This window comes from Haliotis rufescens, unplaced genomic scaffold (assembly GCF_023055435.1).
Source record: "Haliotis rufescens isolate VD_foot unplaced genomic scaffold, xgHalRufe1.0.p SCAF_2, whole genome shotgun sequence".
NCBI lineage: Eukaryota > Metazoa > Mollusca > Gastropoda > Lepetellida > Haliotidae > Haliotis > Haliotis rufescens.
Genome location: NW_025963890.1, coordinates 25,773,122 through 25,795,342, shown reverse-complemented (window position 1 = coordinate 25,795,342; position 22,221 = coordinate 25,773,122). Strand labels below are relative to the sequence as shown.

The 22,221-nt window shown below is 40.2% G+C and overlaps 1 protein-coding gene across 6 annotated transcripts in view; it reads left to right on the top strand.

Moving 5' to 3' along the window:
• Positions 1-839: 839 nt before the first annotated feature.
• Positions 840-22,221, top strand: part of LOC124128812 (low-density lipoprotein receptor-related protein 4-like) — a 110,710-nt gene continuing 89,328 nt past the window's right edge. Inside the window, exons 1-9 of one of the 6 annotated variants that reach the window (XM_048399796.1) lie at positions 840-1,286; positions 3,708-3,818; positions 3,997-4,203; positions 4,510-4,702; positions 6,127-6,366; positions 11,191-11,303; positions 11,564-11,712; positions 12,215-12,359; positions 13,166-13,324. In XM_048399796.1, coding sequence (XP_048255753.1) covers positions 1,220-1,286; positions 3,708-3,818; positions 3,997-4,203; positions 4,510-4,702; positions 6,127-6,366; positions 11,191-11,303; positions 11,564-11,712; positions 12,215-12,359; positions 13,166-13,324 — 1,384 coding nt within the window. In that variant the 5' untranslated portion in view covers positions 840-1,219. The remainder of the gene's footprint in view (positions 1,287-3,707; positions 3,819-3,996; positions 4,204-4,509; positions 4,703-6,126; positions 6,367-11,190; positions 11,304-11,563; positions 11,713-12,214; positions 12,360-13,165; positions 13,325-22,221) is intronic. The other 5 variants (XM_048399793.1, XM_048399792.1, XM_048399794.1 and 2 more) reach the window with 5 other exon arrangements.

Here is a 22,221-nt window from a genome sequence, read left to right as displayed (position 1 = left end):
GGCAACGAAAGCGCCGATAAAGCAGCTAAATTATCTCTCAAAATACCAGAAATAAGCCTAAACCTACCCATCTCAAAATCAGAAATTAAAAGTGTAAACAAACAAAAAATAACCAAAAAATGGCATAATCAATATCAAAACTCAAATAGCCAAATCAAAAAAGTGCTCAGAAAACCACTAGCCAAACCTAAAATCCTACACCCCTCAAAAAAAATTGACAGATTAATTACAAAACTCCAAACAGGACACACGAACCTAAATTACCACCTAAAACAACTTAAAAGACACACCACAGGACACTGCCCCCACTGCAAACAACCCGAAACCACAGAACACGCACTCATCCACTGCACCCACTACCAAACACACAGAACCACACTACAAACCAACCTCAATCTAAATAAGGTTCCTACTCTAGATGAAATACTAAACCCTCAAAATAAACTAGAAAACTTCAAGGCCCTAAGCGTATTCCTAATCAAAACAGACCTAATTAAGCGCATCTAAAAACTAATTAATCTACCAATCCAAAATCCAATAAACATACAAACACCCACCTCACCCGGCTCCCTTAGTTCCCTCCTCCACCCACCTCGGCATTTATTCCAAATTTAAAAATTTCAAAAAAATCAATATAAGCAACCCCTAAAAACCCCCTCTTGGGTTGCACACACCACTTTCACCCTTCTCGGAATACACTAAATGGTCCGGCCAGGCCCGTGTGCGAAATACGCTGCAGTCGGAAAGCGCACGTCAAATCTTCTATATCAGTCAGTCAGTCACATTTCCACTCTTCCTCAGTCCACTCTTCATCAGCAACGCCGCCGCCCGCCTCACCACCGCACTGTTCCGAGCTCTTCCTCCCGGAGAGCTCGACCTAGCCAGGAGGCTCCTGGCTGGGAAGAAGCAGTAACTCGCCACACCAGCTCGCCACCCGACGCCGTGCCTTCCCACGCTTGACATTATGTCTGTACGTGTAAGGTTTTAGTGAAAGGTTCCTGGTACCATGAAGTGTGACAATTGTAACTGGATACATTTATTTGACAACAATTGAAAATATATCCGGTGGAGACCTATCAGCACGGCACAGATGAGTGCGAGAGGTCACACTCCCTAGCTATCTACACGCACACCGCCTCATGCTAGTGGAAGTGTTTCATGTCTTACAGGCACACATATGCATTCATCTGTAATATGTTAACTCTATAACATAGTTACGATGTCTCCGTGGTCCAGATTACATAATGCGTGTTTCTTCTCGGTTTTGGTCGCCATTGCACAAGCTGGTAAGTACAGATGTCATGTGACATTTAATATTGCAGTCTGTTTCAAATGATAAATTCCTATAGAACAAGGATATAGTTTTAGAGTGTACCAACGTTATGCTAGAATATTTAAATATGTAGCCTGGTGGCTTCTCGGCTGTTTCCTCTATGACTGGGAACGATGTGTGCCTGTAGTATTGTAGAGTGTTGATATTTGTAGGCAAGTGTTCGGAGGCCAATTTCTCTGTGATTGGGAACGATGTGTGTCTGTTGTATTGTAGAGTGTTGATATTTGTAGGCAGGTGTTCGGAGGGCAAGTTTCTCTGTGACGGGGAACGATGTGTGCCTGTAGTATTGTAGAGTGTTGATATTTGTAGGCAGGTGTTCGGAGGGCAAGTTTCTCTGTGACGGGGAACGATGTGTGCCTGTAGTATTGTAGAGTGTTGATATTTGTAGGCAGGTGTTCGGAGGGCAAGTTTCTCTGTGACGGGGAACGATGTGTGCCTGTAGTATTGTAGAGTGTTGATATTTGTAGGCAGGTGTTCGGAGGGCAAGTTTCTCTGCGACGGGGAACGATCTGTGCCTGTTGTATTGTAGAGTGTTGATATTTGTAGGCAAGTGTTCGGAGGGCAAGTTTCTCTGTGACGGGGAACGATGTGTGTCTGTAGTATTGTAGAGCGTTGATATTTGTAGGCAAGTGTTCGGAGGCCAATTTCTCTGTGACGGGGAACGATGTGTGCCTGTAGTATTGTAGAGTGTTGATATTTGTAGGCAGGTGTTCGGGGGGCACGTTTCTCTGTGACGGGGAACGATGTGTGCCTGTAGTATTGTAGAGTGTTGATATTTGTAGGCAGGTGTTCGGGGGGCACGTTTCTCTGTGACGGGGAACGATGTGTGCCTGTAGTATTGTAGAGTGTTGATATTTGTAGGCAGGTGTTGGAGGGGCACGTTTCTCTGTGACGGGGAACGATGTGTGCCTGTTGTATTGTAGAGTGTTGATATTTGTAGGCAGGTGTTGGGAGGCCAATTTCTCTGTGACGGGGAACGATGTGTGCCTGTAGTATTGTAGAGTGTTGATATTTGTAGGCAAGTGTTCGGAGGCCAATTTCTCTGTGACGGGGAACGATGTGTGCCTGTTGTATTGTAGAGTGTTGATATTTGTAGGCAGGTGTTCGGGGGGCACGTTTCTCTGTGACGGGGAACGATGTGTGCCTGTAGTATTGTAGAGTGTTGATATTTGTAGGCAGGTGTTGGGAGGCCAATTTCTCTGTGACGGGGAACGATGTGTGCCTGTAATATTGTAGAGTGTTGATATTTGTAGGCAAGTGTTCGGAGGCCAATTTCTCTGTGACGGGGAACGATGTGTGCCTGTAATATTGTAGAGTGTTGATATTTGTAGGCAGGTGTTCGGAGGGCACGTTTCTCTGTGACGGGGAACGATGTGTGCCTGTAATATTGTAGAGTGTTGATATTTGTAGGCAAGTGTTCGGAGGGCAAGTTTCTCTGTGACGGGGAACGATGTGTGTCTGTAGTATTGTAGAGCGTTGATATTTGTAGGCAAGTGTTCGGAGGCCAATTTCTCTGTGACGGGGAACGATGTGTGCCTGTAGTATTGTAGAGTGTTGATATTTGTAGGCAGGTGTTCGGAGGGCACGTTTCTCTGTGACGGGGAACGATGTGTGCCTGTAGTATTGTAGAGTGTTGATATTTGTAGGCAGGTGTTCGGGGGGCACGTTTCTCTGTGACGGGGAACGATGTGTGCCTGTAGTATTGTAGAGTGTTGATATTTGTAGGCAGGTGTTGGAGGGGCACGTTTCTCTGTGACGGGGAACGATGTGTGCCTGTTGTATTGTAGAGTGTTGATATTTGTAGGCAGGTGTTGGGAGGCCAATTTCTCTGTGACGGGGAACGATGTGTGCCTGTAGTATTGTAGAGTGTTGATATTTGTAGGCAAGTGTTCGGAGGCCAATTTCTCTGTGACGGGGAACGATGTGTGCCTGTTGTATTGTAGAGTGTTGATATTTGTAGGCAGGTGTTCGGGGGGCACGTTTCTCTGTGACGGGGAACGATGTGTGCCTGTAGTATTGTAGAGTGTTGATATTTGTAGGCAGGTGTTGGGAGGCCAATTTCTCTGTGACGGGGAACGATGTGTGCCTGTAATATTGTAGAGTGTTGATATTTGTAGGCAAGTGTTCGGAGGCCAATTTCTCTGTGACGGGGAACGATGTGTGCCTGTAATATTGTAGAGTGTTGATATTTGTAGGCAGGTGTTCGGAGGGCACGTTTCTCTGTGACGGGGAACGATGTGTGCCTGTTGTATTGTAGAGTGTTGATATTTGTAGGCAGGTGTTCGGGGGGGGGGGGGGGGGGGGGGGGGGGCACGTTTCTCTGTGACGGGGAACGATCTGTGCCTGTTGTATTGTAGAGTGTTGATATTTGTAGGCAGGTGTTCGGAGGGCAAGTTTCTCTGTGACGGGGAACGATGTGTGCCCACCAGGTGGAAATGTGATGGCACCTATGACTGTCGGGATCACTCAGATGAAGAGAGCTGCGGTACGTGCGACATAGGATATGATGTATGAATGAATAGTACTACCATATACCTCTTAACTGACACGTTGTGAGTGACTCATATAAAATCACATAGAAACACCTCTTACCAACTAATGTATCACGAGTAGCAATGCTGGGGGTATGTGAAGAATACTGATATCGGGAACTATATCTTTAGAACTCAAAACATGTGGAACACACTACTTCCGGTGTTGGAATGGTCAGTGTGTGACGAGAAAGTGGCGATGTGACGGTGAGTATGACTGCGCTGATGGAAGTGACGAGACGGAGTGCAATCCTTCCACTGTGACCGTGACTACTGCATCCACATCACTGGCCTCATCGCAGTCGCCCACAACGAAGGCGTCAGCAGTCAGCCCCACTGGTAAATATGCCACCACACTATCTCTTACATATGCATGTACTTCAGAAATCAGAAAACGACTATTTGTGAGATGCAGTGTTGTATTTATATCTGTGTCAAAGTCAATATATTGACAAAAATACAATTGGTGTGTCGAGAGTAACGAATGAATTAATACACGAATATCGGAACGTTTTCCATAAATAATAGGTTCCTTGTTCAATGGAAACAAAGCTGATTTTGAAGATGATAGAAAATAGTGTGGAGATGGTGCTGTTGAATGTTTACACCGTGTACTCCGGATGAAACAAAACATGCTTCTAACAGCAGGGTGGGAGACGCCGCGTGTTGTCATCGCAACGAACAAGAAGCTGTACAGTGTAACCATCTCGGGGGTCGCGCCTCCTGTCCAGGAGATGGGTGTTTTACCAGGCCTGATAGGTGAGCTGCAAGGCTTCGACATGAACGTCAGACGGCGTCAGCTATGCTGGACGGATTCTCAGCGGACGGATGTGATTTGGTAGGAAACCACGCTTCTTATTATCCAACACGCATAAATACACGACAACAGTTTCTATCGTATAGACATCACATCATTCATATATACATGCTCGAATGGTAAGATTCCAACTGGACATACTGTCGGAAAACAGTTACGTGTTTCATATAAAGTGCTGTAATTGTCATGTTATTGAAAATAACAACACCATATTTGGTCGTTCATCTGGTCAATGTTTTAGCATCATATCACTGGAAAACCCCATACCGAGCGACAGGCCCTAAAAGAGGATGTGATCACCATTTGCCTTGATACAGGCGAGGCAGCGGCGGTGCATTGAAGACATCAGATTATTGAAAACAGCCCGGGGGACGTTGTTCCAAATGTCAAGCAAAGATTAGCTCAACTAAGATAGCGTTACAAGGTGGTTCAGGTCCTGTCGTAGACGTCGGACTATCCCACCCCAGGCATGTTCCATGGTGGAGAGGTCTGGAGAAACAGCCGACCATAGCAGTTCATAAATGTTACAACACGTGCACCATGTGGGCGGGAATTATCCTGCTGCAACGTGATATTACGTTAGGTATCTATTCCGTTGATGCAACAATTGAATATGGTTCTCTTGTTGACACGTGGACGACCGGCCTTTGTGAAGACATGGGTCTTCCCTTGCTGTAGATAAAAGATACTATTGTGTTTCCACGAACATTAACGTGTCTGGCAACTTCGTTTTGCGCCATTCCTGTTTGCAGCATACCCACGGCGCGTAGACGTTGATTTTTAGCAAGTCGTGACATTGCGCAAGCGTTATTTACAGTTAAACAAAAGTGAATTTATGAGCACCTAATAGCTAAATACTCATCACGTGCTGTTGACATTTCAAAAACCACATGTGTGAGTATCATGCTCCGAACAAAAACGCAAACATCCAAATTGTGCGCAATGCATGAATATCATGTGCAAATTGTGGATCACGACCTTAAAAGCGAGATGCTTTCATGAATGTGTATTGAAAGATGCATAATTTAATTTTAGAATACATTTATTTTTATTGAACTTTATATGAAGCAATGTTACTTTTCCCCGTTGGTGTATATACTCAGAAAATCATAAAGGGACAGGCTAAACAGACACTATTTGTTTGCCATAATGTAATACATTATCTATAACATTACGTTTAATATCACCTGCAACATAACGTATTGTTGCATCCAATCTAACAAAGAGTGTTGTATCATATATAAGACAACGTGGTGTATATTCTGTAACATAACATGTTGTATTTTCTGTAACATAACGTGTTGTATCCCGTTGTATCTTATATAACGTAACGGTCATTCTTCTGTAACATAACGTGTTGCATCAAATATAACATAATGTGTTGTATCATATATGACATAACGTGTTGCATCCTGTATAACACCACGTGCTGTATTCCCCTACAGTGGGAGTGTTGGGGAAAACCTAACACTAGCAAGCTATAAGATGGTCGACTCCACCCTCCATGGCGCGACCTTTCCCGCAGACCTCGCCTATGACTGGATCCATGGCCACGTTTTCTGGACAGAGACCGTCAGGGGCACACTGTACATGGGGCAGCCAGAGCCACCGTTCTCTCAGAAGAAAACTCTTATCGGGCCTGGCCTAGCGGAACCCAGCCTCTTGGTGATAGAGCCAAGTTGTGGGTACGACAGACCATATGATAGGACATGTTTTACATTATATTTCCTTGGTGATGGTCCATATGATAGAGTAATCGTGTACAACATATCTACTTGGTATAGACTATAACAAGAGGCAAGCTAACACAACATATCTACTTGGTATAGACTATATCACGAGGCAAGCTAACACAACATATGTACTTGTTATAGACTATATGATGATGGAAGCTAACACAACATATCTACTTGTTATAGACTATATCATGAGGCAAGCTAACACAACATATCTACTTGTTATAGACTATATCACGAGGCAAGCTAACACAACATATCTACTTGTTATAGACTATATCATGGGGCAAGCTAACACAGCATATCTACTTGTTATAGACTATATCATGAGGCAAGCTAACACAGCATATCTACTTGTTATAGACTATATGATGAAGCTAGCTAACACATCTCAGTGGGCTAGCACTATATATCGGCATCAGTCCGGACTAGTACAAGCAGCCACACACACGTGCATGCACGTCACTATATAAGTGCAATAATCTTGGACGCGACGTTAAACCCAATTTCACCTCTCCTTATACAACATATCTACTTGTTATAGACAATATGATGAAGCAAGCTAACGCAACATATCAACTTGTTGTAGACTATATCATGAGGCAATCTAACACTACATGTCTACTTGTTGTAGACTATATCATGAGGCAAGCTAACGCAACATATTTTCTTGTTATAGACTACATCATGAGGCAAGCTAACACAACATATCTACTTGTTATAGACTATATCAAGAGGCAATCTAACACAACATATCAACTTGTTATATAGACTATATCATGAGGTAATCTAACACAACCTTTCTACTTGTCATAGACTATATCATGAGGCAATCTAATACAACATGGGCCGCCTCCGTGGTCTAGTGGTAGAGCGTCCGTCCGGAGAGCGGAAGGTCCGAGGTTCGATCCCCGGCCACGTCATACCAAAAACGTTAAAAGATGGTACTTGTTGTTACCCTGTCTGGCGCTCGGCATGAAGGTGCTAAAACAAGGACTGGTAGGGTCGGAGTCAGTATACTGTGTCTGAGTGGGGCATCAGTCCGGACTAGTACAAGCAGCCACACACACGTGCATGCACGTCGCTATACTATGGTGGCCGAGAGGGGACATCGCTTTCTCGCTCTATCGCTTTCTCGCTCTATCGCTTTCTCGCTCTCTCGCTTTATCGCTTTATCGCTTTCCCGCTCTATCGCTTTCTCGCTTTCTCGCTTTATCGCTTTCTCGCTCTATCGCTTTCTCGCGGTTAAGCAATATCCCCTCTTGACCACTATAGGGGCCGCATGTGATATCTGCTGCAATTGGGAGGTAATGTTGAACTTTTCTCACTATTTACTTAAAACATAATTTAACTGTAGAGACGCAGGTGATTTTAAAACAATCCACCGATTTTTGCGTAAAATGTAATTGATTTATTTATGGCCCTTTTCAGTTGTATGTGACCATCTCGCCGAAAGCGCGTGGTAGATCATGGCAATACGCTCTAAATAAATCAGGTTAAAATCTAAATATATACTATATATAAAAGTTAAGACTTTGGTTAATAAGTCATGGCTGATTGTTTTGCAAAAATACAATCTTATAATTTTGGATGTTCTATAACTAGTTTTCGGTAGTATATGATGTTACAGTGTGTCATAAGGTTGTCCGTAAATGTTCTTTTTGACATTTGATGTATGTTTAACTTGAATTGTGTTTCTTGTCTTGTGCAAATCTACAAATATATGTACTTGCATATAGGAATTTGATAAACACCGCTGTGAGTGAGTGAGTGGGAATGGTTTCACGTCGCTTTTAACAATAATCCAGTAATATCACGGGGAACACCAGAAATGGGCTTCACACATTGTACCCATGTGGGGAATCGAACTGGGTCTTCGGGTTGACGATCGAACGCTTTAACCACTAGGCTACCCCACTGCTCCCATCGCTGTGGCGTTACCACAGTTGATATGTGTACTTGTGTAAACTACACATATGGAGAGACATAATTAGTGTGGCCACATAGTTAAGGTTGATAACAATATGAAATGCATTACTTTGATTATCTATAACATATATTAAATCAGCTATCATTATAATATGCTATGTATATCTTAAGTATAGTTTTGTCAAAATTATGTATGTGTGTGTGTGTGTGTGTGTGTGTTTTTGTGTGTGTGTGTGTGTTTGTGTGTGTGTGTGTGTGTGTGTCCGACTCATTGTCTGTGTAAAAAGGTAGTAGATAACTACATAACTCACATCAGAACGCACAATTGTTAACCATACAGTTTAAATGGATAGAGAATTGCTACATAAATATGTATATTCCTGTCTGAGCCTATACTATAATTGGATATCTAGTCTCTCCTGGCGGGAAAGTTAAACTATATTTTACAAGCACTTTAGCATTAAATTTAATTCCCGAAGACAGTTTGATCGAAAGTCATTATAAGAAACGAGTTGTTTTTAAAAAATATTTACGACGCATTTCATTTCTGTTGTCCAAGGAATGGGGTTACGGGTTAATGATGCTCTCGAAGGTCGTATATGTGACTTAAGGTAGAGATATATATCTAAATCATCTGTATTTTGTAAGGGAAACATAACTGTGTACATGTACATCTTTTGTTTGCATAATGTGCATGCAACTTAATTAACATAATTGTGATCCCGAAATCGGACGAGCACATATTCGGCTTCAATTCCAAATCTAATGACCGAAAAAAATAATTCTTTGGACGTTGTAAATAATACAAACTGGCTAATAAAACTGACAATTATTTGTCAATATATGATCTCCTTTTTATCAGTTTTAAGATTGAGGAATGAGGGGAGGATACTATGAACAAAATGAAAATATGAACAGTGACTATCTGTATTCTGTGAATCTTGCTCATTTATTACACTACAAGAAAATATACAAGCGAAACGAGAAAAAATTACGTGTGTATTTTGTAACATATTTATCTACTACAAGATGTTTAAAAAATCTAATCCTAAGAGGCAAAATAGCGGTTAGAATTACAGGAATGGATCACTTAATGTCAGCAAAAACCGTTTTAATGTACGGCATTATGGGAAATATTGCTTTCTCGCTCTATCGCTTTCTCGCTTTATCGCTCTATCGCTTCCTCTAATGACTAACCAAAGTCATATGAAGGAATCGGGTGTTCTTTAACTTCTTTTGAATAGTATGTACTGTAAATCTTGAAAATAACGTTAGAGTTAATAATAAATGCAAACAAATTAGCGTAGACTACATTACCGCATTCGACGTAATAAGCGCCCAGGGCGCTCTCAAAATTAGAATATTATTTTGGTGTAAAAAAAGTTGAGTTGAAAGATGAATTTTGTGGTTTATGCTGACAGCCTGAAATGTTTATGCACGACAGATATATTTTTCCCGAATTTAATTGCCCATAATTAAGTGTGCATATAACGAGTGCTTATTATACGCGAATAAATAAGTCTTGTGTACATTAATCAATCGGAAGGGGTGCTGGGATTGTTCACTAGCCATTATATTAGCAAATAACGCAGTGGGCGTTTATTAGAGCGGGGCGCTTATTACGTCGAATACGGCAATTATACTTTGCATTTATGTCTCAGAAATGACTGTTGATAAGACGACCTCACTGAACACTTTGAATATCAGAAATACCAACTTGAATATAAAACCAATCAACTATCTATTTCCACATGACGGTTACTGAGAACAATATGTCATCCAAAAACTAGAAATTACATAATGAACATCAGGTAGTATTACCATTGCTTGGGTGAGGACTCCCACTTTGATGACATCTACTCCGCAAACAGAATAAGCATTGATATAAGCGTTGTTTTTAGGAAAACACTATTGCCGTTTAGGAAGTACGTACTATTCAGCGCTATTGAGCGGTGTTATTTGCTATTTGTTTCGATAACTTGGCCTGGGGGCGGGGGATCCAATAGCTAAATAGGGCCATAAATCAATCAAATTCTTTTTTACGCAGAAATACGAGGATTGTTATAAAAGCACATATGTCTGTACTGTTAAATTATATTTAAGTAGATAGTGAGAAAATTTCAACATTCTCCGCCTCTGTCTACTTCTGCTATATCTGACCGTGCCTTCTCCTTTTGCAGTCCACAGTTATGGAACTCTTTGCCTTTGAATCTGAGAAACTCTGCTTCTAAGGAAACGTTTAAGTCTCTCCTCAAAACCCACTTCTTCACTTCAGCTTTTCAATAGATCTCCTGATTGTTGGCATATGTACATAGACATTACATTTTAACTTTGTCACAGCGCCAGTGAGCAACTGTCGATGGACATTAGGCGCTTTACAAATCAATTATTATTATTATTATTATTATTATTATTATTATTTGAAATGCGACTTGGAAAAATCTCAGCTCCCCCCCCCCCCCCCCCCCATCAGCCCCGCTGACCCCCCCCCCCCCCCCCCCCCCCATCAGCCCCGCGATAAAGCGAGAAAGCGATAGAACGAGAAAGCGATAAAGCGAGAAAGCGATAGAGCGAGAAAGCGAGAAAGCGATGTCCCCTCTCGGCCACCATACTATATAAGTGCAATAATCTTGGACGCGACGTTAAACCCAATTTCACCTCACCTAATACAACATGTCTATAGACTATATCATGAGGCAAGGTAACACAACATATCTACTTTGTATAGACTATATGTTACGGTAACCTAACAAGATATCTATTTGTTATAGACTATACGATAGGGCAAACTAAGATAACATGTCTACTTACATGCGCTGACTGACCATACCATAAACCCTGCAGGTGGCTGTACGTGACTGAGTTTGGCGTGAGGATACAGCGGTATCATCGAGACGGGAGTGACGGACAGGTGGTGGTGAAGGGAAATACTACCAGTATAACGGGTCTGGCGATAGGTACAACAGTTGGGAAGGTTCCATTAATGAGATAAAACCAATTACTGTTCGGGTACACTAATTATTCCAAACGAAAGTACTGTAGTGTTAATGGTCTATATCTCTAGACTGATCTAGTGTATATAATTGAACCCGATATATAAGATACAATTGTCGGTGAAAGGTAGATGCTACTTGTGCTGTGGTACTTTAACCACTCTCTAGCACTCAATCCCGAATACTTCGTTATATTCCATACACTCTGATTCTTATTTTTGTAGACCAGATTACAAAACGCCTCTACTGGCTGGACACTGGCAGGAGAACTGTATCCAGCTGTCTTCTTGACGGCGGAGGCCGCAGAAAAGAACACAGGCTCCAGACGAGGTATGACACGGTGGGTCTGGCCGTGCATACACACAACAACAGGGTAAGGAACGACTCTTGTTCCTATCACTCTTTAGGAGTCAACACCTGGACGTCGTTCCACTCACGACTATGTATATAGTAGGTTGAGGTGAACAGAATTGTGTGTCTATTTCAGATAGCGACTATTCCACATACAATAAGCATACTAAAATTAGCTAGTTCCTTTGATACACATTATCTATGTGATTGAGATCATTTTACACGCAGATATGTTTCCGTGACAAACAGATATGTACGTATCCCAAGTTCCATTAAACTAGTCATAAAAGGAAATGGTATTATTCACCACCTACACTGTTAAAAATGTGTTTAGAATGTTTTGATTATAAAGCCTGACCAACCAATCCCGTTAGTCGCCTCTTACGGTAATGTAAAATGTAAAAAGTAGTTATCGATAGGCACCATCGGTAGTGTCCGATATTGCTGTATTATTGTCTGATATTGTTGTTTTTTTGTTTGTTGTTGTTGGTTTGTTGATTGACGTTGTTGTTGTGTTTATTTAGACAAGTATTTACTGGGGTGAAGCTACATCAGGAAAAGTGAAGCGTGTTGACCTTGACCTTGGACCCCGGCAGGAGCAATTGCTATCTCAGCATGAAGGTGGCATCCGGGGCATCAAGATCTTTGGGCACAGTTCACAACCACCAAGTAGGTTCTAGTAAGACTGGTTAGTAAAGTGCATCAACTGTCACTGGCGGGAATATCACAACAAGCATATTATCATGTACAATTAACTGTATCACGTTTAGTAGTAGTATAGGTAATGATGGTTCTGGCTCACTTCCACTGGAGCAGGATTCATATACCTATACCACCACTACAGAGGGAATTTTTTATGCGTAAATGATGATGCGATTCAACGATAGTCATGAGATTCAGCTAAATTGACTCTAGCTCACCACCACCTGGAGCCAATGATATAAATTTTTATAGGTAATGATGGTTCTGGCTCACTTCCACTGGAGCAGGATTCATATACCTATACTGCTACTACAGGGGGGATTTTTTATGCCAAAATGATTATGCGATTCAACGATAGTCATGAGATAAAGTTAAATTGGCTCCAGCTCACCACCACCTGGAGTCTATGATATAAATTTTTATAGGTAATGATGGTTCTGGCTCACTTCCACTATACTACTCGTTTTGTCAGTATCAACTAGACCCGTGAAGATCCGGATAGAGGATAGGTCTTCGCTGACTTGGTTGATCATCATATCCCAATTGCGTGGATCGATGCTCATGTTGTCAACCATTGAATTGTCTAGTCCAGATTCGATTATTTACAGACCGCCGTCATGGAGTTGGAAAATTGCTGATTGCGGCGTTAAACAACAAACATACAAAACAGTACTGGGTATTTAAATGACATCTCTCCTCGTGTCTTCCCCAGCATAAACTAGAAACAAATAACACTTTTCACAAATGCGCGAAATTACGAACTTCCATTTCAGGCACTAATCGGTGTGAAGGGTCCCCCTGTTCCCATTTCTGTCTGCCAGTCGACCAGCCCGGGGAAGCCCGTGACTACCGGTGCGAGTGCCCGGATGCGTTCAGCCTGAACCCTGACGGGCATAGCTGCAGTTCCGACGCCAACGGACAGAAACGAAAAAGTAAAGTATATGCACATATACACCAGTCGTGAACATGTTTAATATTTTATTACGCTACACAGTACACGTCAAGTGCCCTGTAGAGAAAGGATGTTTAGTGATGGCAAGATTGCTTGATAAAACAGTTATATGTTATACATTTATATTGCTTGAACTTTTGCCAAACACATTTCATCGTATTCAGTAGATCAGTTTCAAAACCTTTGTTATGTAGGTAGGACCTAGTAGATATTTTAATGTTTACAGTCGGAACAACATGTATTCACCTTCAATACATCGTGTACAATAGGAACGCATTTGTAAAGATGGCGATAAAAGAAGTCCTAGATCCGTGTAATTCATGAATTGCTCTTGTTATCACCAATCAATTCTGATTTCTTCTTCAGTATTATATTTTCTGGTTTTTGAATCTCTTTGATTTGTTTGTTTGTTGTTTAACGTCGCACTCAGCAATATTCCAGCTATATGACGGTGGTCTGTAAATATTCGAGTCTGGACCAGACAATCCAGTGATTGACATCATGAACATTGATCTACGCAATTAGGATACGATGACATGCATCAACCAAGTCAGCAAGCCCTACCACCCGGTCCCATTAGTCGCCTCTTACGACAAGCAAAGTCGCCTTTCACGGCAAGCATGGGTTGCTGAAGACCTATTCTACCCCGGATCGCAAAGGATCGGAATCTGTTAAAGTGAGAAGTGATATACATATTGGTATCTGGGAATCACAACATTCCCAGGTTGGAGTGTTATTAAATGTCGTCTGTCCCTGCCCTTTGTATCGTAAACAATGCGTCACTGACGATTTAACTATTAATATGGATCAACTGTGGAGTATTAGTCTCGCCAACATGTGGCAAGGTATTTGCTCCCTGGTATAGCGGCGGTTGTTCTCTCATACCTGACCTGTGTTCACTTACTCCAATAACTCTGTCGGGATCGAGTTTAATCTGCCCTCGGGTTGTGATAGTATATTCAGTGGCATTTAGAAGTTGGTGTGATGAAGAAAGACAAGTTCTATGGATGAACAACTTCTTTATTACAATTAGTGCGACGTTTCGGTGTAGATCCTAACACCTTTATCAAGCAAGTAATGGATAGTGCTTACTTACTTATATTGTAGATTTAACGTGCACTTTCCGACTGCAAGCGTATGTCGCTCACGGGCCCGGCCAGGCCATTTAATGCGTTTCCGAAAAGGGGAAAAGTGAGTTTGTGCAACCCAGGAGGGGGGCTTTAGGGGTTGCTTATATAGTAATTTTGAAATTTTGAGATTTGGAATGAATGCCAAGAGTGGGTGGAGGACGAACTAAGGGAGCCGTGTGTGTTGGGTGGTTGTTAGATTAGGTAGTTTTGGTTTTAATATTTTATTTGGGTTTAAATGCGACTAATTAGTCCTGTTTTAATTAGGTATATGCCTAAGGCTTTGGATTTTTCTAATTTATTTTGTGGATTTAGGATTGATTCTAGTGTAAGTGCGGTTTTAAGATTTAGGGTGGTCTGTAGTGTTGTTCGGTGTGTTTGGTAGTGTGTGCAGTGAATGAGAACGTGTTCTGGTATTTCTTGTTGTTTGCAATGTGGCCAGTTTCCTGTTGTGTGTAGATTAGCTATTTTACGGTGATTATTTAGTGGATGGGTGTAGTATTTTTGGTTTAGTTGGTTTTTTTTTGGTACTTCCCGATTTGGCTATTTGAGTTTTGGTATATATTTTGCCATATTTGTTGATTTTTTGTTTAGTGACACTTTTGATTTCTGATTTTGAGCTGGGTAAGTTTTTTCTGGGAGTTTAAGGGATAATTTTGCTGCTTTAACTGCGTTTTCATTTCCAAAGATTCCTACGTGGGCGGGGATCCAAATGAACTCTATTTGTGTACATGCCATAGATAAGTTGTTTGAGCTTTTGAGTATTTGATTTATTAGTTTGGGGCGGTTTTTAATGTTTTTATTTTTGAGGGCTTGTAGTCCACTGAGGGAGTCGGTTAGGTTGAGGATTTTTGGTGTTTTTTAGATTGCTGATTGTGTAGTGCTGAGGACTGGTTGTGCGATGTGGACTCCGAAACCTGTGTGTTTTGAGATCGGATCTGAGGATCCGTCAGTGTATATGTGACACCAATTTGGCCAATTTATGTGTATGTATGCTAGTGTGGTGGTTTTAGCGATGTTAGGATCGGTCTGTTTATTAAGTGTATCGGCTAATGTTGTGTCTATTTTTGGTATTTTAAGTTTTGGAGTGAAGATATTGGATGATTTATTGTTTTGTTTAAGATTATTTATTTTGTGTTCATTTAGGTAATTGGTTCATCTTTGGGAAATTGGAGTAAGTAGTGGATTTTTCCGGGCCAGGGCTTGGTTTCTAGGGCTAATATTGTTTTTTATTAAGTTTTCGATTAGAGGGTTTGATTAGGACGCGGCCCAGAAGTTTAGGGTAAGTTGTTCCCTACGTAGTTTAAGTGGCATTTCTCCTGTGAAGGCCTGGAGTGAGGTGGAGGAGGTGCCATGTTGAGTTCGTGTGATTAGTTTTAGGGCCTGATACTGGATTGAGTCTAGTTTTTTAATTAGAGAGTTGTTAAGGGTGTCGTAAATGGCAATGCCATAGTCTAGTTTGGATCTAATTAGTGATATATAGAGTGAGAGGAGGGTGTTTTAAGAGGCCCCCCAGTTGGAGCTGATTAGGCATCTTAACGTGTTTAGGTCTGTGCTGCATCTGGTTACTAGGTTTTTAATGTGAGCATCCCAGGTGAGATGTACTCGAAGATTAATCCTAAGAATTTGGTTTGTTTTTGAAATTTGATTGGTTTGTTGTTTCGTTGGAGGTTTAGGGGGGCGGGTTGCATATTGTGGTGTTTAAATACTATTCCTGTGGGTTTTTTTCTGAGTTTAGGGAGAAGCCCCATTTGTCAGCCCATTTTTGTATTATATTTAGAGATTTTGTAGTAAGTTTTGGGCCATTTTAATGCTTTTAGTGCGGATGCAGAGGGCTCCATCATCCGCGAAGTTTGATGTGTTTACTTTTTGGGATAGCCCCTCGAATAGATCGTTAATCATAAAATTGAAGAGCGTGGGGCTTAGGATGCTGCCCTGGGGAGTGCTATTTTCTAGGGGACATTGGTCCGATAGCGTTTGGGCTATCCCCACGGTGATTTTGCGGTTTGTTAGGAAACTTTGGATGTGGTTAATTATTTGACCTTTAAGACCTATTTTTGTAGTTTTTGTATAAGCCCGTTATGCCAAACCATTTCGAATGCTTTATTCTGTTCACTCATTGTAAAAACCGCACTGCAGATATTATTTATAACTATACCGCACTTAGCGCATCTATCTCGCACAAACAACTGGGCGTTACTCTCTCTCATGATATGAAGTGGACAACTCATGTTGATAACATTTGCCGCTCAGCTTCCAAAATGATTTGTTCGTTAAGAACCGTTAAATATTTGCTTGACAGACAAACCCTGTCCAAAGTCTATCTTGTTTTCATACGGCCTATATTAGAATATGCTTCAGAGGTATGGGATAACTGCAGTCAAGAAATTCCGAAAAACTTGAAATGATTCAACTCGAAGCCGCTCGCATAGTAACAGGTCTCCCTGAATTCTCCTCAAGATCGAGTTTATATTTTGAGACAGGATGGGATTCACTATTTTAGAGAAGGAAAAAATAAAAAACTTTGTACAATCTACACTATTGTTAATAACCTATGTCCATCGTATTTACAGGACACGTTACCACCCAAAGTATCAACTATTAGTAGATATGAGTTACGAAATCAGAACAATCTAAATTTGCCGCATGCACGAACAGTTACATACCAACAATCATTTATACCTTCTTCCATCAAATTATGGAATAAGTTACCCCCGAATACAGAAGCGCAACATCATTATCAAATTTTAAACATATGATTAAAACAACCATTGCAACTCCACCTCCATACTTCTCAATCGGCAACCGAAGAGCTAATATTTTACATACACGCCTAAGGCATTCTTGCAGTTCCCTAAATGCAGACCTCTTTAAAGTAAATTTATCTGATACTTTGTCCTGCTCTTGTGGAAACCCATGTGAAAACAACATACACTTTTTTCTTGAATGTCCCAATTACACTATTCACAGAAATATCACGTTCGCTAACATTATAAAAGCTTGAACTACATGTACAATACAAAATATTCTCTAAGGTGATGTATCCCTAGCTGAAAGTCACAATAACCTCATCTTCAACAGCGTTCAAAAATATATACTGTCGACTAATAGATTCGAGTAACCCTTTTATACAAGGGTATATGTATATGTATGTACATGTAGTGTGTGTATGTGTGCATATATGTACATGTATATAACTGTTTGTATGATTGAGTAATTATATATGTAGTCTTGCATGTATTTTGGATTAATGTGTATATACAAGTAAATTGTGTTTATAGGCAATTCTTATGTATGTCTATGTTATTATTGCAAACATTATGTTTATGTTCTTGTGTATATATATTTCTCTTTGTTACTATAAATGTAATATGTGCATATGTATATGAGTATGTGTATGTATGTATGAGTATGTATGATTGTGTGTATATATGATTATGTGTATATGTATGTATAACTGTATACGTATGTATGTGTATGTGTGTATGTATATGTATATATATATATATGTATAATCAATGTCTGTACATATAGAGTAGGGAAAGGGCCACCTAAGTTGGATAACTTTTGCCCAATCCCGTTGACCATATATGTCAATAAAATATGTTTAAAACAAACAATGCGTTGGAGAAGTCAAGAAAGATACCTGTGGTGTATTGTTTGTTAAGTTGGCCTGTTTTAATGTCCTGCTCTAGTCGGGCGAGGTTATCTAAGGTTGAGCCTCCAGGAGTGAAACCGGTTTGGTCTGGATTTATTATGTTGTTTTGTTCTAAGTGGTGTTGTAGCCTGTTTTTTTTGCCATTGATTCCATTACTTTGCATAAGTTAGAAGTTAGGGAGATTGGTCTGTATGAATTAGCCTGGTCAGCTGGTTTATTGGGTTTGGGGATTGGCATGACCAGGGCTTGTTTCCAAGGTGATGGGACCTGTCCGTTTAGATATATGAGGTTATAGAGTTTTAGAAGAGTTTGGAGTAGTTTGGGTGGTAATTGTTTAATTATCTGATATGAAGTAAGGTCTAAGCCTGGGGCTGTGCCCTTTTTCCTGTTTTGTAAGACGTGGAGTAGTTCTTCCATTGTGAAATGGAGATTAATTTCTAGGTTATTATCTTTTGGCTCTTTGGTAAATTTGGTTCCTGATTGTAGTTGTTCCTGGAATTTTAGGTTGAAGATGCTGTTGCTACAGACGGCTGAGAAGTGATTTGCTACGTTATTAGCTTTTTGAGTGGGGTTTGTTGAATTGTTTATGTTGGGAGTTTTTTTATGACGTTTAATGCCCCTAATGGCGTGGATTTTGTGCCAAACTGTTCTGGCGTCTGTACTTCCCATTGAATACTTTGGGTTAAATATGGTTAAGTCGATAGCCGACATGTTGTGGTGTATTTTGTCGTATCTAGTAGGTTTGTTGTTATTTAGTATTATTAGGTCATTTTGTTCTATCCATTCTGAGATGAGTTTTCCTTGTTTATCTATTTTATCTACTATACCCCAGGTAGGATGGTGGGCATTAAAGTCTCCTAGGAAGATTGTAGATTTATTGCCTATTTGGAGGAGGGTGTTTAAATCCTCAGGTTTGACCTTTTTTCTACCCAGTGATATATATTTATGATATTAATGTTTTGGTCGTTATTTGTTATTTGGATACCGTTTGCTTCTAGGTTTGGTGTGTTTATTTTTAGTTCTTTGTAGTTTAAGTCTTCCCTGACGTATATTGTGTTATAGTTTGGTAGGGTGAATTTAGATCTAGTAGAGAATTTAGTTTCCTGTATACAGACTATGTGTGGACCTTTGTCTCGTTTGAATTTAGCTTTTAATTCCTGGCCGTGGGGGGCTAATCCGTTGGCGTTCCACTGAAATATATTTAGTCCTTCCATTTTTGGGGGATGAGAGGTTTTTAGTTTGTTTTTAGTTTTAGGTTGTGTTTAATTGGTAGCTTCCCTTAGTTGGAAGAGAAATAACTCGAAGGAGAGAGTTGTGAGTTTTAGTTTTTGCGATACCGAGTGAAAAGCTTTACTGCTAGCATTTGGTGAGCTTTGCTTATGCATTTAGGCTAGGAGTAGTGTGAGGTTATTAAGAGCTTTAGTACTAGTTAATTGAGGAGTTTTGCGCTTGAAGTTTTTGTTTGTTTTAGGGGCTGAGAAGGTTATTTCATTTATTTCCTCGGTGGAAGAATACTCGTCTTCGTCGTTTCGGTTGGTTTTTATTGTTTGAGTTTCCATTGGGGAGGCTTGTGGAGGTGTTTGTAGTGTGGAGTTTGTGCTTGCGTGTTGGGTGTAGCTGTGTTTGTGTTGTTTTTTTGTTGTTGTTGTGCTTTCTTGTTGGGAAGTGTTGTTGCCTTGGGGACTGTAGAGTGTTTGGCTGAGGGTCGTTGTGTGGCTGTGGTTTTGCTGTTTGCTTTGCATGGGGGTGTTGATGTTATGGGAGTGTGAGGTATGGGGGAGTTGGTGGGTAGCTGTATGAGGTGATGTGTGGATGTGGTGGGTGCGGTTTCTATGTGGTTGCCCCAGACCGAATCCGGGAGTTTGTGTGTGGAGTGTGAGTGTGGGGAGGAGAGGTTTGGATGTAGGTGGTGCATATTTTCTTGTTTGGATTTTGGCCGAATCTATGTTTATGTGTTTGTTGGCCTGTTGTGATAGGGCATGTCTGTGCGGGCACTGGTTTGAGAGTGATGTATGTTTTATGCATTTGCAATGGATGCACCAGGGTGAGCATGTGCCTGGGCAATCGGTTTGGGCGCATTGTTTTCCTTTAGTTTTTTTGTTTTAAACATATTTATTTCACAACTTGTGAACTGGATTGGTAAACAAGCAAAAACTTATTTGAATACCGCTCCAGAATTAGAATACAATATAATATGACAAAAGTACAGTCAAGGAATACAATTGTATACATGTTCTTATTATAGAAACTACGTTGAAACTACGGTGTCGGCGCTGTCAGGTCTCATTTTTAGTAGTAATAGTGTACTGCAATATACGGCAAGGAATAGAATTATAAATTTAAGATGCTATGTAAAATCACAAAACCTATTGGATAGCTGAATGTAGTCTTGTACTGATTTAAGAACTTCTAAGTTTATTTTTGACGTCCTTTCAGGATTACCTAATAGAATTGAATTTAGATCATATCCCTTAACATAATAGTACATATTCGGTCTTAAATCATTGTAATTTGGGCATATGAGAAAGAAGTGAAGTGCATCTTCGGTATGATGGCCACAGCTACATGCGGGATTATCTGATAAATATCGTGCGACCCGGTCTGCATTAAGATCACTGCATCCAAGTCGAAGGCGGGCGTGCACAATTTGACAAAATCTGGACCCGTAGTTTAGATCAAAACTTATCATATTTTTTTAAGTCCTCTTTATATGTTTTTTGAAAGTAATCAATGTATCTGCATCTATATATTCGTCGGATAGCGAATTCCAAATTTGGACAGTATCAGGAATAAATGATTTAGCATAATTTACCGTTTTACAGTTAACAGTTTGCAAATTAGAACTATTTCTCAAATTGAACCTACTCGTTTCTGAGACTTTTTGAGGAATAAGATCAGAAAGATAAGCCGGTACTAAATTATTTACCATTTTATAAAAAGTACTTAGTTTCGACATGTATCGTCGTTCTTCTAGTGATGTTAGGTTAGTTTCCTTATATAGTTTACTGTGACTGGTGCCACGGACGGCTCCGCAAATAGTTCTTAGTGCATTTAGGTTTAATTTTTCAAGCAGTGATGCTTGCTCCTTTGTACAATTATCCCAAATGTGACAACAGTAATCAAAGATTGGCAAGATAAAGGATTTATACATTGTTTCTAAGGTCTTTCTACTTAGGCGGTATTTAAAGCTTCTAAGACAATTAATCATTGGACTAACCTTCTTAAGTATACTATCAGTATGATAGTCCCACAGGCAATCATGTTGAAGTATTAAACCTAAATGTTTATGGGAGTTAACTTCCTCGATTATAGTATCATTAAGTTTCAAACTTGGTTTAGGAGTAGGGCGTATTTTACGTGAGAGCTGGACAGATATGGTTTTGCTAGGGTTGAAGTTAACCTGCCACATTTCAGCCCATATGGAAATATTGGCTAAGTCAGTGTTTAAACAATTAGCTGCTGTATCGGGATCGTCTACAACTACATGTAAAGAAGTATCATCTGCAAACAGTCTAATATTACTTCCAATTTCATCGACAATATCATTTATATAGATAATAAGTAAAAGTGGTCCTAATACTGACCCCTGAGGGACACCAGCCATAACAGGTCTTAAGTCTGAACTATAACCATTTATAACTACTTTTTGGAATCTATTTTCTAAGTAACTTTGGAACCATTGTAAAAGTTTCCCGCAAATACCAAATGAATTGAGTTTACATAAAATGCCTTTATGCCATACCTTGTCAAAAGCCTTGCTGATATCACAAAAAAAACGCTCTAACTTCTTTACTTTTATCTAGTTCGTTAGCAATAAAATCATACAAGTAAGTAAGCTGGTTGGTAGTGGAGTCTCCTGGCATAAAACCTGATTGTAGATTTGCTAGTAAATCATTATCTCTTAAGTAATTAAATACATATTTAAAGACACACTTTTCAAAAACTTTAGACAAGCAGCATGTAAGAGCTACCGGCCTATAATTTGAACACTCATTTACATTGCCCTTCTTATAAATAGGTACCACTGAAGCCTCTTTCCAAATACATGGAAAAACTGACTTATCTAACGATGTATTAAATAATGCTGTCAGC